The sequence below is a fragment of the Syngnathus acus genome, chromosome 17 (assembly GCF_901709675.1).
Source record: "Syngnathus acus chromosome 17, fSynAcu1.2, whole genome shotgun sequence".
Lineage (NCBI taxonomy): Eukaryota > Metazoa > Chordata > Actinopteri > Syngnathiformes > Syngnathidae > Syngnathus > Syngnathus acus.
Window position 1 is genome coordinate 9,500,887 of NC_051102.1, and position 13,939 is coordinate 9,514,825.

A 13,939-nucleotide genomic window follows, 5' to 3' on the forward strand; every position below is an offset into this window, starting at 1 on the left:
CTCTTTTGCAGCATGCCATCTTCATATGAGGCGCCCTCGGCTGTAAAGCTGCGGCACAGGACAATAAAATGGAAAGATAGGGGTGATAATGAGCCTATTATAAGACTCGTTTTAACACATTTCGACGCCGACGGAACTTGCTGTTATCCCAAATAGTGAGGAGCAATCATGCCAAGGTGCTGTCGACGGATCGAAAGCATTCCTGATGATCCTCATCCGGCTGTCCTTACAACCGCAATCCACTGAGACTGTACACATCACCCCCCCCCCCCTCACTGGCTCCGAGAAAAAGAGAGAGAGAGAGAGAGAGAGAGGTGCCGTTGGGGGGAAAAGTGGGGGGGGTGAAGAGAAAAAGCTCTCTGTGTCGGTCGGAGCAGCCGCTCATTCATACAGCAGAGGGAGGAAGAGGAGGAGGAAGAGGAGGAGGAGAACAGCTGCTGCAGAATTTTGCATGAAAATAGGAGGGGAGGTCAAAGTAAACAAAAACAGGAGCTTCGTGCCGTTCCTGCCATGCCTGGCGTGGGGATGAACCCGTCCATTGACTTTTTGGAATCAAGTGACTTGCGCTGGAGGGATGCGCCGATACTCAGGGGGAGGGAGGGGGGGTCCATCCGTTGTGACAAAGTTGAGCCAGAGCGGGAATCAAGTTGAAAGAAAGCCCTCGCTGCCCTTTGGACGTCTTTTCTAAATGCCAGCTTTCAATTCCTAACGAGTCCATCATTTGGTCTTCTTTTGCAAAGTCAGGTGAGTCATCGCAAAGACACTTTGATTGATTCTTTCCGAAAGGCGCAATTGTCAGCAAAGTATTCTGTTGGACCCTCCCAGCCCGGAGAGAATGAGGTGTCGTTGGGTGAAGCATGAGCCGTCAGAGAATCCGTCGTAAGCGGCTGTTTCCGCTATGGAGCGGCGCCGCTCTCGGCCTCTGGCTCTTCTGCTGCTGCTGCTGCCGGACCTCGCGGGCCGAGGGAGCCGCCGTCTCGTCGGGCGGCTCCCCGGGCGGCTCGCTCGCATGGCTTCTGTCGGATAAAGGACCCTTCCAGCAGTCGTTGGAGTTCACCGAGGCTGCGGAGAGGCACCAGCAAGGCTTCAGCACCCGATATAAGATCTACAGGTGAGATGCATTTTGGCCCAGCGCTTGTCATTTCTCATCTCACCTAACACGCCACTTGAAAAGCAGGGTGGAATGAATCAGCTGCTGCCGTGGAGACGTACTGAAAGGCTGCCCACTCTCGGGCTTGCCCTGGCAGGTATCACACCTGCCAAGGCTGAGATTTGTGAAATGCAGCCTCGACATATTCAGACTGAAAAAGAGCAAGGAGAAAGCTTCACTCGGGCTCCACGCTGTGCTCAGCTTGCTTGCGACAAAGTGGTGGAAATGCATTCAGGACGGGTTAGGGGCAATGTCCAGACTTTTTTGTTTGTTGCTGGCAAATCTCCAGCCAGTCTTCTGCGATTTTACCATTTTGTTTCCTTTGAATGGACTCGTGTCAGCTCTTTAGGTTCCTTCCTGACTGTCTTCCCTAATTAGCTAGAGTAGATATGAAATCATTGACAAGTGAGAAGAGACTGCATGGTCACTGTTTCGAGTCTGTGGACAAGGAGTAATATGACCTCTGCTCACCATTTTTACATATAAACCACAAGCCATTATCTCCAAACAGAGGGCTCAATTAGCCAGTGAATTGTAAACAATGATATTGCATTATACACTGTATTTTCTAATGCATTAGAAAAGAAAAAGACACAGTATCCTCTCCCAAAAAAGTCTGTAGTAGCTCCATCCTGACAAAAGGATCATTAAGAGCATTTGAGGCTGCACCGCAGGTTCTCCATGATAGTCATGAGTTCTTGCAAATGACCAACCATTGAGTTTTTCTTCCTTCCTAGCTGAAGTAGCAAAAAACGTCAGTGGTAATTTGTGCGCTGGGGGGATGATGTGTTGTCTTGCATGAGAATGACTTGACGGCGGAAGGCTCTGTTCTTTCGTCTTTATTTCGCTACGACACCAACTGGCCTGCTAGAAATCGCACGCATTTTGCCAAAATCGTTTTAACACATTTTTAGCACCCTGAAGGCCGTCCATATCAATCTCCAGTTTTCCAGCACCAAAAAAAATAATCACTTTGTGACCACTTTTTGTGTGTGCGTATGTAACTAAATATATATATATATATATATGTGTTTTTTATATTATTTATATATAATATAAATTATGTATTCATTAATTTACTATTATAATATATTATAATTTATTTATTTTTATTTATTGTATTTATTTATTAAATTATATATATATATGTTTGAAAACTAGTCATCATCCCAGAGCCCTGCGAATGTTTTCCTTTGTAAATTAGGGATTAGAGGTGGCCGAAATCCAGATTTATGTCTATGGAATATGATGCATTCAGAGCGTCTCAGATGACACACAGCTTTTGAATACCTGCTTGGCAATCATCGGCGGATTTTTAAGTGCTGCTCTCATTATATGGTGCCTTTCAAAATGTCCTTAGTATGCTTTCTGAGCCACACGCAAATTATTTAACAGTGCAATCATTTTCTTCACCACAATTTTCTTTCATATTGTGCAAATACACTGTGGTCCAGCCCGTTTTAAGGGTAGCATACCTGATTCAAATGAGCATCTCCTCAGCAAGATTTGCAAATGCCTCATCGCGATTCTGATTAGTTCAATCCGGGATGTTGCATGTAAATCAGGCCGGATAGTGGCTCTCCAGAACCGGACTTGGGTAGTTTGCTGCATTGTAAAAACACTTCAAATCATTTGAGAGAGAGACAGAGAGAGAAGCACTGTCTGGAATTATAATTGTGTGGTCTCCTCAAAGGTACTGTTTTGGTTCTATTGGCACTTCACTTTTACAGTTATACCTGGAACGGGTACCTCAGAGTCCAAATTATCCTTATGGAGTCACTCCTTCAGTGTATATTTGACCCAAAGGGATAGATATGGATTCGGAGTGACCGAGTGTCCAATATGAAGCTGCCTTGGGGCCAACATTGCCTTGCTGCTCTTCCCACCTCTGTGGCGTATAATTTACGTGTTGTGCTTGCCAGGAGCGTGTGATTACGTTGTCTATTTGCTCTTTGGATGTTCTCACCTTTTCTCTGGCCAATGAGATGCTTTCACCACGATTGATTGTGCACAGTGCATGTGATCATCTGTCCGGATGGACTACATTGTATTAGCAAACAATCTTTCCTTGTGTCCATCAGAAGTGGACAATGAGTCTGTCCGTTCATTAGGACGATTGGCCGTAATGGCATACCCCACACATTGTCCCGGTTCCCCAATTATTTGTGTGCTGAGCAGCTTTCCTCGTGACAATGATTGCCTCCCAGAAGGAGTCAGAGCCAGCAGCACTGTGGGATTGCAATATTGGACAAGAACAGGTTCGATTCGCTGACATTCGTGTCTGCAAAGTGCATAATGAGACTTGTTTACTTGCAGCATTCCAACGTTTTCAAAGAATGCTCATCATCACACAAGTGGCAATCCCGGGGTGAATACAGCGATGGAGGTGGAGAGATTGCCTACTGGGATGCTTGTATCCCCGGGGTGGGAGGCGGGGGGGTCTCGCGTAATCCCCAATTACATCCAACATGCCATGTTCGCTGATTCGACTCAATGAGGCCGGTTGATAGAGAAACACTGACTGGCGGGATGTTTTGACACAATCTTGGGACTTGCGGTGTCATTCGAGTTTAATGTATGGACGACGACATCGCCCAAGCAATTTCAGTTTGACAGAGAGGCAGGAACAACTCAATGCGCCGATTGCCTGTCCTCCCGGTAAAATTGCACATCTTTTCTACCTGAATCAGCATATATTTGGATTGACAATAACAATTGTGGGATTGCTGTGCCATTATGACACACAGTAGATGAATACGTCTTTGGAGTTGAACGCCAGCATTCTTCATTTTGACACTCTCCGAACTTTTTTCCTGGACTTAGTTCACTTAACAAGTGCTCTTTAGCTGAGCTTAAACCATTTTATATGCAGAATTTGAGTATCCTAAAGATGGGGTGGAGGGCTTTGGCTTGAGGTTTATTTTGGACTTTGCTCTCGCTCGGAGGTACGTGCCGAAGGATCCTAGTGGAAGAAGTAAACAAGTGTCTCTGCAGTACTTGTCTCTAATTGGTATTTTGTTCATTCTGTGCGGGGGACACATTCTTTCGGATTCCAGAAATGCCAAAGTCGGATTTGTCAATAAATCCAAGCTAACGCTTTGGCCTTGTTTCCCCCCCCCCCCCGAAGATATAATTGTCCTCTGAGAACACAATCATGACATGTTCTTCGAATGACACTTTAACTAATTGGACTCTTTATCTGGATCGAAGTGGCTTTTATATCTCCGAGCGAACAAACCATGATCTAATGATCATTTTGGAACATGTCCTTTCACGGCCAATCGATTTTCTTGCAAGCTTTCAAAGAGTGGTCCGCGGCACTCCATTAGAGATGTTCAGCCGTGATTTGTCCATGAGACAGACTAACAATTTGACTGGGTTTAGTTGCGACGCCGCGTTCTCACAATGGCAGCTGCACGTTGGAATCAGTGTTGAGCTGGAAAATGGAGGCAGGGTCTCACTTTTGATGCTGAAGGATGACTGCGTGCTAATTTACCTGGGCCTCATCAGCCCATGCTTGACTGCGGAGAAGTAAAACCCCAAGAAAATCAATCATTTTTCATTCAAAGGAGTTGAAAGGATTCAGGTTCGGAAAATAAGTCCGAGATCTGTTGCTTTAGAAACTCGACACAATTATCTCGTCTTCAAGTAAGCAGTCTTTTACTTCGGGTTATTAAAACTTTGAAGCCATAGTTGACGCAAATGGAAAAGGAACGTTATTGAAAATTGCACATCGGCTATGAAAGGAGTTAAAAGTTGCCTTTTTCTTTGAACTACAGGAACGAAATACCACGTGGTGTTTTCCTTTTTAAAAGTCATGACCATCTTTTTTTTGTGCTCCGAGCAACGACTGTTGTGAGGTCCTTCTTGTTTCTGGAGGAAACTGAATTGTCTAAATCAGGGGTGTCAAACTCATTTTTTTCGCGGGCCGCATTGTAGTCAGCTTCTTTCGGAGGGCCATTATGACTTTCAACCCAAATAAATGCATGAGCACCTCATATTATATACAGTCAAAGCTACAAAACAAACTGACAAATAACTCGTTTTCAAATCAGACCAGTAAAAACTGGTCAAATATTTAAAAAAAAAGATATTATTGAAAGTGCAATTCTAGGAATGACACAAATTTGATGCACAATTTGTCTTCGCGGGCCACATAAAAGGATGTGGCGGGCCGTATCTGGCCCCCGGGCCTTGAGTTTGACACCTGTGGTCTAAATAAAGGTATTATCTCACAGGAAAATCAATGAGTGAGTGAGTGAGTGAGTGAGTGAGTGAGTGAGTGAGTGAGTGAGTGAGTTAAGACTCCCATCCAAACCTTTCAATTAGATTTTAATTGGGTTAGAATGATAGTGGCTCAGAATAATAAGAGGACCAATATCATAGAAAAGTATCAGCCAGCCACTATGACCTCTGTAACATTGACTTCACCCAGTGACTAGGTGACAAATATCAGAATAGGCTGCAGCCAACTAAGTGTGTGTGTGTGTGTGTGTGTGTGTGTGTGTGTGTGTGTCTCCAGGGAGTTTGGTCGATGGAAGGTCAACAGCCTGGCGGTGGAGAAACGAGACAGTCTCGGGGGCGGTCGTGGTCTGACCGTGCCCCTCGACCCCGAATTCATGAACACCGTCCGCCAGCTGGGAAGACGGCCGACCCTGCACGCAATTACCCAGAGTCTAATAAAAAAATACGGCACCCATCTCCTCCTCGCCGCCACATTGGGAGGTACGGTACAACGCACGGGCAAGCATTTCGGACATATATTTATATTCTGTGCGGAGTAATGGTCGTTGATTATTAGGCTTCTTCCCTAAGGTGTGTACATAATCGTTTATCTTGATGTGCCCTGCAATGGTCCATGAGGATGGAGAGAGAGAAAAAGAATTTTCTTCATTTTAATTACATTTTGTAAAGACACATTATAATTTGGGCTACATCCGATTTTCCATGGTACCAACGTCACCGGCAAATTTGATATAATGGTAACAATGAAATGGCTGTGATTAATGATGATGAATAAATAATGTGTTCCTTTTCTCTGACTTTCCCTCAATTCATCCAAAGTGTCACTTCCTCCACAGCGCTTAATTACCACTTTTCAATCTAATATGAAGAGATGCTAACGAAGGGTGATTAGTGTCGCTCCCTCCGTCGACGCTAATGAAGCTCGTATTCTCGTCACCAGGGGAAGAATCCCTAACCATATTTGTGGACAAAAGGAAGCTGGGTCAGGAATCTCCGCCAGTGGCGACCGAGGGCAATAAAAGCGACAACGCGAGCGGGGTAATTACGCTAGAGGCGCTCCATCAGCTGGCGGCGTCCTACTTCACCGACAGAGAAAGCACCCTACGTAGACTTCACCACCTCCAGATCGCCTCTACTGCTATACGGGTGCGTTCAAAAAAAGATGACAAATGCATGTGCACTGTTAAATAGAATCGACATGTACCGTATTTTCCGCACTATAAGGCGCACCGGATTATAAGACGCGCCTTCAATGAATGGCCCATTTTAAAACTTTGTCCATATATAGGATACATACATTTGGCCCGCGGGCCGGACTTTGGACACGCCTGCTGTAGTGGCTCAATATTGGTCCATATATAAGGCGCACCTGATTATAAGGCGCACTGTCGGCTTTTGAGAAAATTGGAGGTTTTTAAGTGCGCCTTATAGTGCGGAAAATACGGTATGTTTATTGAGTGCGCCTGACACGAGGAAGCCATTTATTCTGCATTTCAAAATTGTCCGATCATTGCCATCCATTCCTCGCAAAATACCTTACTGTAATACTGAAGGCTATACTTCATTGTAGTATAATTCAAAGGATTATAAATGGCAGCCCCAAAGGAGAGCTTAAGAGGAGTGGACCAGTGCAGCCGTTTCAAGACCTCACGACGGAAACACCAATCATCCGTTTTAACATCGAAAGTAGCTATTAGAGAGAACGCATACATCAGCCCGAGGCTAAAACGTTAGATGCTAAAGTGAATAGCTGCTGATGAAGACGAGTGCCACCCCACAAACATCTTCTTGCGGTTATCTGTCGGTTTGATCGATTTGCGATATCATCCCGTTAATTCCCGGCTAGACTGTTTTCCATTCAATGGAGAGTAGCAGATGAGAGGAGGGGGGGGGGGGGGGGGGGTCGGGTGTAACAGAAGCCTCTATTGACGTCCTTTCATTCAAAAGGTATAATGTTGGAAATGTCAGGAAGGATTTGCAAGTCGAGCCTCTGCAAAATGAACATTTCTAGACTCAACAGCGGGGTCAATTACTTGAGGAGCGTTTGATGTTAGGTGGTCGGAGCAAAGTAGATTTCCTTTCGCTAATGCCTCTCTGAGGAGGCTTGTAAATGGAAGACCTTCCTTAACAGTGTACTACTTGCATTCAAATGTGATTTCAGGTAGAAAAAGGGACTGTTGAAAGATCAAGTGACATAAGACAAGTTTCTTCAAGCACGTAGATATATATATTTTTTCTATTTGGATGCAGGTAACAGAAACCAGGACCGGGCCACTTGGATGCAGCAACTATGACAATCTGGACACCGTCAGCTCGGTTCTGGTTCACAGTCCAGAAAATAAGGTTCAGCTACAAGGTAAGAAACGAGTCCATTGGACCTATTGTATAAATATATGTTCTATTTATTTATGAGGTTATATCGTACCGTTTGTTGTGTATTTATTTGTCATTTCCCTTGTTGTTACCCGAGTAAATAAAGGTCCGGTAAAATCAAATAGAAAAAGCATATGACAGGATTTGGTTGTTGAATGGAATATTTTTTTATTGTTCCTGCAGTAACCCACAGATCAATCAGACATGATGAAAAAAGTGAAAAATTGAAGCAGAATCGCCCGCAAAGACAAAAATGATAGGAAACGCATCGTAAATGGCAGCATGTCTCAGTAATTCCGCAGTAAATATGCTACCCGTGGACTGGAAGCAACACTAATTGGCTTATCCTTGCTCTTGGGAGTCTAGCTGGGAAATCATTCACAAGTGATTATTTCGTGTCCTGCGTTAGGTGGCCCGTTGCAACTTGTCCAACTATCAGCGTTCCAGTTGCCTCGTTAGCAGTAAACAACTTACACATATAGCGAGCAAGCCGTTTGGCCCGATGCTACTTTTGTAAGCTGGCGGCATTGTACCGTTCGGCTGCCAGTAGACCGCAATGATTTTGTTCGACATTGTTTTTCAGAGCTAAGTGGAAAGAACATTGTGTGCGTGAAATAATAAGTACATTCTCAACGCCCGCTGGCTGATGTTCATCTTCCTGTTCGAGTCATCGTAAAACCGAAAAAGAAGCAATTTTATTCACCGTATACGAATCGGACCGTCGGAATTTTACGGGTCAACTCGTTCTCATTGTTGTGTATTGAAGAGATTCAGAGAACTCAGCTGAAAGCAAATGGATGTTTTCAAAGGGGCCTTTATGTATAATCTGCCTTTTAAAAAGAGGAACATAAGTGTAGGTCATTACTCATAGCAGGACATTTTTGGAAGAATCTCTTGGCGTCAAAATCAACTGCTGTAGCCATCTAACGAATTGAACAGCCAGGTCGATATTGGACCTAAATAGAGTCAAATCCATCAAGTCCGCCGTGCAATTAGTTTGTCACCGCTGTGCTGCCATTTGTTGACGATAATTATAAAGCAGCGGCCTGATTCTCTCATCTTTGGCAGGGGCACTCGAATAATTGCCTTGGTTCTGCTGTCTTTCACGCTCGGCAGGGCTGCAGGTCGTCCTCCCCGGCTACTTGCGGAGCCACTTCATTCAGGCGGCTCTCGACTACATTGGCTGTAAATCCCAGGGTCATTTTATGTGCCGAAACAACGAATGCTGGTGCGAGTGCAGGGTGGAATTCCCACAGTGCAACTGCCCTCACGCTGACCTGGACACTCTGGAAAACAACCTTGTGCGCATCAGAGAGGCCTGGAGGCGGAGCAACTTGGAGTTTGAAGCATCCGGTGAGTCCGAGGTCGTGATTTATCGTTGCCCTTAGAAGTCATTTGGAAATGTCAGCGAGCGTGACTCGCGCAATCAACAAGCTCCGGCGCCGCTTGAAATGCTTCTGAACTTTCGGCCCTTGTTCTCGGAAAGACTGCGCCGTCGCGTTTGAACGCTAACACGAACAGAACAGCCACGTCTTGTTCTCGTTCAAAATTCTTGCCTGGCTGTCAAGTGTTGCCACTTTAAATCAAATGAACTGTCACTCAAAGTGTCAGATTTCAGCGTGCGGCTCTTGGGCCAGGATGGAGTGGAAAAGAAGGTCACTCAAAGATCATTTTAATCTAGGGTTGATTTGAGTAATGACTTCAATAATGGACCACCGTATTTTTCGGAGAAAATAAAAAATACATTTTCATCAAATCAATACATGTTCTCAACAATTGACAGACTTGATTCGTGAGAGCCTGCCTTGTTATCCAGTGCGCCTTATAGTCGGGAAAATACGGTAATTCATTACCACTACAGCTAAAACGTGACTTGTCAGCAGGTGTTGTAAACGTACCTCTAACAGTGTGACACTTGCTAATTGATTGTGTGACCTCTACTAAGAAGCTAGCTTGTCCTCATTTTCCCACGTGTAGTTCCCCACCGCTTTGTACGCGGCAAATTGGCTCGCGCACAAATAAACGGTCCAGCGATCAAACAAAGCACGCCTGGCGTCCTAGGACCTAATAATGTAATATTGTATCATTGTGAAACAAAGCTATCGTGACTATAAACACAACATTACCGTGCCTGATTGGATTAGCGGCCTCAACTGGCATTTAGTCAGCAAAATACCCAGAGGTTTGCACAAAATCTGATTTAATCTGTTCTGGGGCATGAATAAAATGGCCTCCACTAAAATCAAGGTTATCCCATCCCTTGAGTAGGAAGGAAAAACACTTTAAAGGATTGCGTGGGATTTTAGGCAGAATGCTGCTTTGCAAATGCAGCTCACAATTCGCCATTTCTCTTGTCACCGTGCTTGGGTGACGTTTTATATATATATATATATGACGGTATCCGTTCATTCACTGTATACGGGTTCGAAAGTCTCTTTTTGTTCCCTAACAATTCAGAATAACAGACTTGTAAATAAATACTCCCGCTCGTCCGACTAATACCGAAAAATTCCTCGAGCTATTTGCTTTTCCGAGACAAAAAACGAGGAGCGTATTGGGTATTTTCGTTCAGATTGTTATTTTCTGGATAATACCCAAGCAGCAAATTTTGCCCCTTGGTGCTCTTCTGTCCTTCCAGAGGAATTCCAAAGCTTTGTTGGAAAGCTGCCGACGCATTACGCTGTAAACACATCTGTTGTGGAGCACTTATGGAGGACAGATGCCAGCCTGCTCCAACGCTACAGGCAACTCGAGACCGTCAACCAGCGGCTCTTCACCAAAGCTCGCCGCACCATCAACAAGCTCTTCAGCCTCAGCAAGAGGTGCAGTAAACAGCCCAAAATCATCCTGCAGAGGCCGAGGTGAGATGCAAAATGAAATAAGTGGCAACCACAAGCCGAAAAAATTCTGTTTGTTTTGATTAATTGCATTTTTGAAAAGGTTTAACCCTGTGCGTGGATATACACTGCAAAAATATCTTCTAATTGGAAGCTCCTGCAGTGAGAGCTCCTTGGGACTCCACAGAAGCTTCAAGTGCCTGTTTGCTGCTCATCACTGACTTTTTTTCACCCGCTTAATGCTGCTAACGATGAAAAACATGCCGTTGTCAGAAGCCATTTGCTTTCTGAATCATCATTTTTCAAAATTTGGGCCACTGACATGGAATGGGGAGGCTTTGTCTTCCATCTGCCAATATTCAATGTTTCAATCAGGATGGAAACTTTCAATTTCTGCCTCTGACATACCGTATTTTCCGCACTATAAGGCGCACCGGATTATAAGGCGCACCTTCAATGAATGGCCCATTTTAAAACTTTGTCCATATATAAGGCGCACCGGATTATAAGGCGCACCTTCAATGAATGGCTCATTTTAAAACTTTGTCCATATATAAGATATATACATTTGGCCCGCGGGCCGGACTTTGGACACACCTGCTGTCGTGGCTCAATATTGGTCCATATATAAGGCGCACCTGATTATAAGGCGCACTGTCGGCTTTTGAGAAAATTTGAGGTTTTTAGGTGCGCCTTATAGTGCGGAAAATACGGTACTTCATACTTGCTTCTAATGACAATCGCGTTGAATTTCATGATTTGGCAAACCTGCAAATCTACTCTTGAGCTTCCGGGACCTCCCCAAATTTTGTCCGAATCCCAAAACTAATGGCGACACTTGCAGCATCAGCTGTCCGTATACTTTCTTTCCGTGCCAGCCACCATTCGTCATTATCTGCAAGCTCGTCAACGCTGTAAAAGCACTCCGAGTAGGTTCAAGTTTGAAAGGTGCTCTATAAACGGAGTCCATTTACTGTTTACTGTTTTTTTTCAAGAATCTCAGTTTTGGCCGTTGCTATCCATTACCGCTCTAGCTTTTTTTTTTTTTTTGCTTCAGCTGCTGTTTCAGCATAGATCCACCCGGATGTTGGACTTTAGCAGATTGTCACAGCCACCGTTGGCTGCGACTTGTAGGAGGGACATTCGTAAAATTACACAACCTTGGCCCGCTAGCTCACTAGTCAAATTTAGACACTGCCTCCTCAGTCTGAAATCCAATTAGACTTGTTTATGACACACTCACTGCTGGTAAAATAAAACAAGACCATATTGGTTTCGGGTCAGTAGGTGCAGCTGTTTCTTTTATTGTTTGTGTCTCTGTGAAACATTTATTTTACGGCTTTATTAAATTTCCCCATGTGCTTACAAGTTGTATTGTAAATAGATTTTGTTTTCTTATGTGAAGTATGTATCATGTCGTAATATAGTAAACGCATTAAGGGTAATTGGAGGTGCCCATCTGTTGTCTCCCTTGAATTCAATCTTTTGGAATTCAATCAAAATGATTGTCTTTATTCATCAAATGGTGAACTGTGTGATTGTAATCAGGAGAAATCAAAAAAAAAATCAAAGGCACACCCATTACTCTGTCTCATATCCATGTTTACGAGATATAAGAGCAGAGACAAGTGGTCCTTGTAATTTAAGTGAGGTGTCCTCATGGTTCTCTCGTACCTTGAAAAAGAAAAATCCTCAATGGCGAGTTGATGTAAAAGTGGATGTGATTGTCTCCTAGGTCTCTCCACTTCTGGCTGAGCTACACCCTCTCCATCCTGTACTGCAGCGAGAACAACCAAGTGGGCGTCTACAATGACGAGAGCGCCCGATGTTCCTGCCCTTATAGCCAGCCGCCGTGCCAAGGGCTCATCCCGTGCTCCACGGGTGACGGAGCCCGCTGTTCGTCTTGCTCAGCCGAGAACCGCACGCGCTGCTCCGGTTGCAATCCCGGCTTCACCCTCAACCAGGGAGTCTGCAGGCACGCCGTGCCAGACCCTACGGACCCGTATTTGGGTTTGGAGAGCGATCGGGACTTCCACGACGTGGAGCTTCGCTACCTCCTCCAGAGACGCGATCCGCGCATCACTCTGCACGCCGTGTTCGTAAGCAACGACGTGCGGATAAACACTTGGTTCGACCCGTCGTGGAGGAAGCGAATGCTGCTGACCCTGAAGAGCAACCGGGTTAAATCCAGCAGAGTTCACATGCTCCTTGGACTGGCCTTGCAGTTTTGTCTGAGCAGGAACAGCAGCCTGGAGCCGGCTTTTTCGCTCTTTGTCAATCCTTTCGGGGGCAGCCATTCGGAGAGCTGGACCATGCCTATCGGACAACACGGCTATCCCGACTGGGAGCGGACCAAATTGGACATTCCCTTGGACTGCTATAACTGGACCTTGTCTCTCGGGAACAGGCGGAAGAGCTTTTTTGAGACGGTGCATTTTTACTTGAGAAGCCGTATCAAGGAGGGCGGGTCAACGGGACCCAAGAACGCTTCGGCGGACTACGACCCGGTGGAGGCGACCGAGCCGCCCAACAGCGTGGGTTATATGAAAGTGAACAGCATGCAGCTGTTTGGCTACAGCATGCACTTTGACCCTGAGGCGATCCAGGACTTGATCCTGCAGATCGACTACCCGTACACTCAGGGATCGCAGGACTCGGCTCTGTTGCAGCTGGTGGAGCTGCGCTACAGGGTCAACCGGCTCTCGCCTCCCGGGGCCCCCCACGTGGACCTTTTCGCTTGTCTGCTCCGCCACCGGCTTAAACTCTCCGGTGCGGACGTGAGCAGGATCCTCACCGCCCTGCAGACGTTCAGCGCCAGGCAACCGAGCTACGTGGAGTACGAGGCCACCAAACTCTGTAGCTAATGGCACTTTGGTTTTCTATCTTCTTGCCGCATACACTACGGGCTTGCATCCTCTTTCAGCCGGGTTCATTTGTTGTCAAGGGAATGGTCCATTCTCTGAGGCTTTGTTGTACATAAGCTGTTCTGCGATTCAAATCACCGCTAATGTCAATGTAGTTTTATGAATAAAAGATGTTGAAATCTTCTGTTTCAACTGCTATGCTTCTCGTTGGTATTAACTAGCCACGGACAACAAGCGCAGCTCAATCAATTCCACGCATAGCACACGGGAGGGATTCGATCCAATTCGACGGACACGTTGCGCACGCACGAGACCGTGAAGACTGGTGAAGAAAGTGATCCGCAGTTGCCATGGGAATGACAAAGAAACTTCTGCAACTTTCTTGCTGTTGAATTGAAATGCTACCTTGAACATGTGGTGAATGGTCTTTGTTGCTTCGCTGGTCTTCAAAAAAACACTTGGTGGACGAT

The 13,939-nt window shown here is 45.5% G+C and overlaps 1 protein-coding gene across 1 annotated transcript; it reads left to right on the top strand.

Moving 5' to 3' along the window:
• Window positions 1-371: 371 nt before the first annotated feature.
• On the top strand, window positions 372-13,661 carry LOC119137404 (BMP/retinoic acid-inducible neural-specific protein 3-like). The gene is made up of 8 exons (XM_037276695.1): window positions 372-744; window positions 826-1,111; window positions 5,673-5,875; window positions 6,336-6,541; window positions 7,646-7,751; window positions 8,885-9,121; window positions 10,407-10,629; window positions 12,341-13,661. Exons 2-8 carry the CDS (start codon window positions 858-860, stop codon window positions 13,467-13,469), a joined length of 2,358 nt encoding a protein of 785 aa, XP_037132590.1. The 5' UTR covers window positions 372-744; window positions 826-857; the 3' UTR covers window positions 13,470-13,661.
• The last annotated feature ends 278 nt before the right edge of the window (window positions 13,662-13,939 follow it).

Coding starts and splice junctions, on each gene's coding strand:
- LOC119137404 (XM_037276695.1), top strand. CDS start 858: ATGAGCCGTCAGAGAATCCGTCGTAAGCGGCTGTTTCCGCTATGGAGC. Junction 6,542..7,645: donor TCGCCTCTACTGCTATACGG/GTGCGTTCAAAA, acceptor ATTTGGATGCAG/GTAACAGAAACCAGGACCGG. Junction 10,630..12,340: donor ATCATCCTGCAGAGGCCGAG/GTGAGATGCAAA, acceptor ATTGTCTCCTAG/GTCTCTCCACTTCTGGCTGA.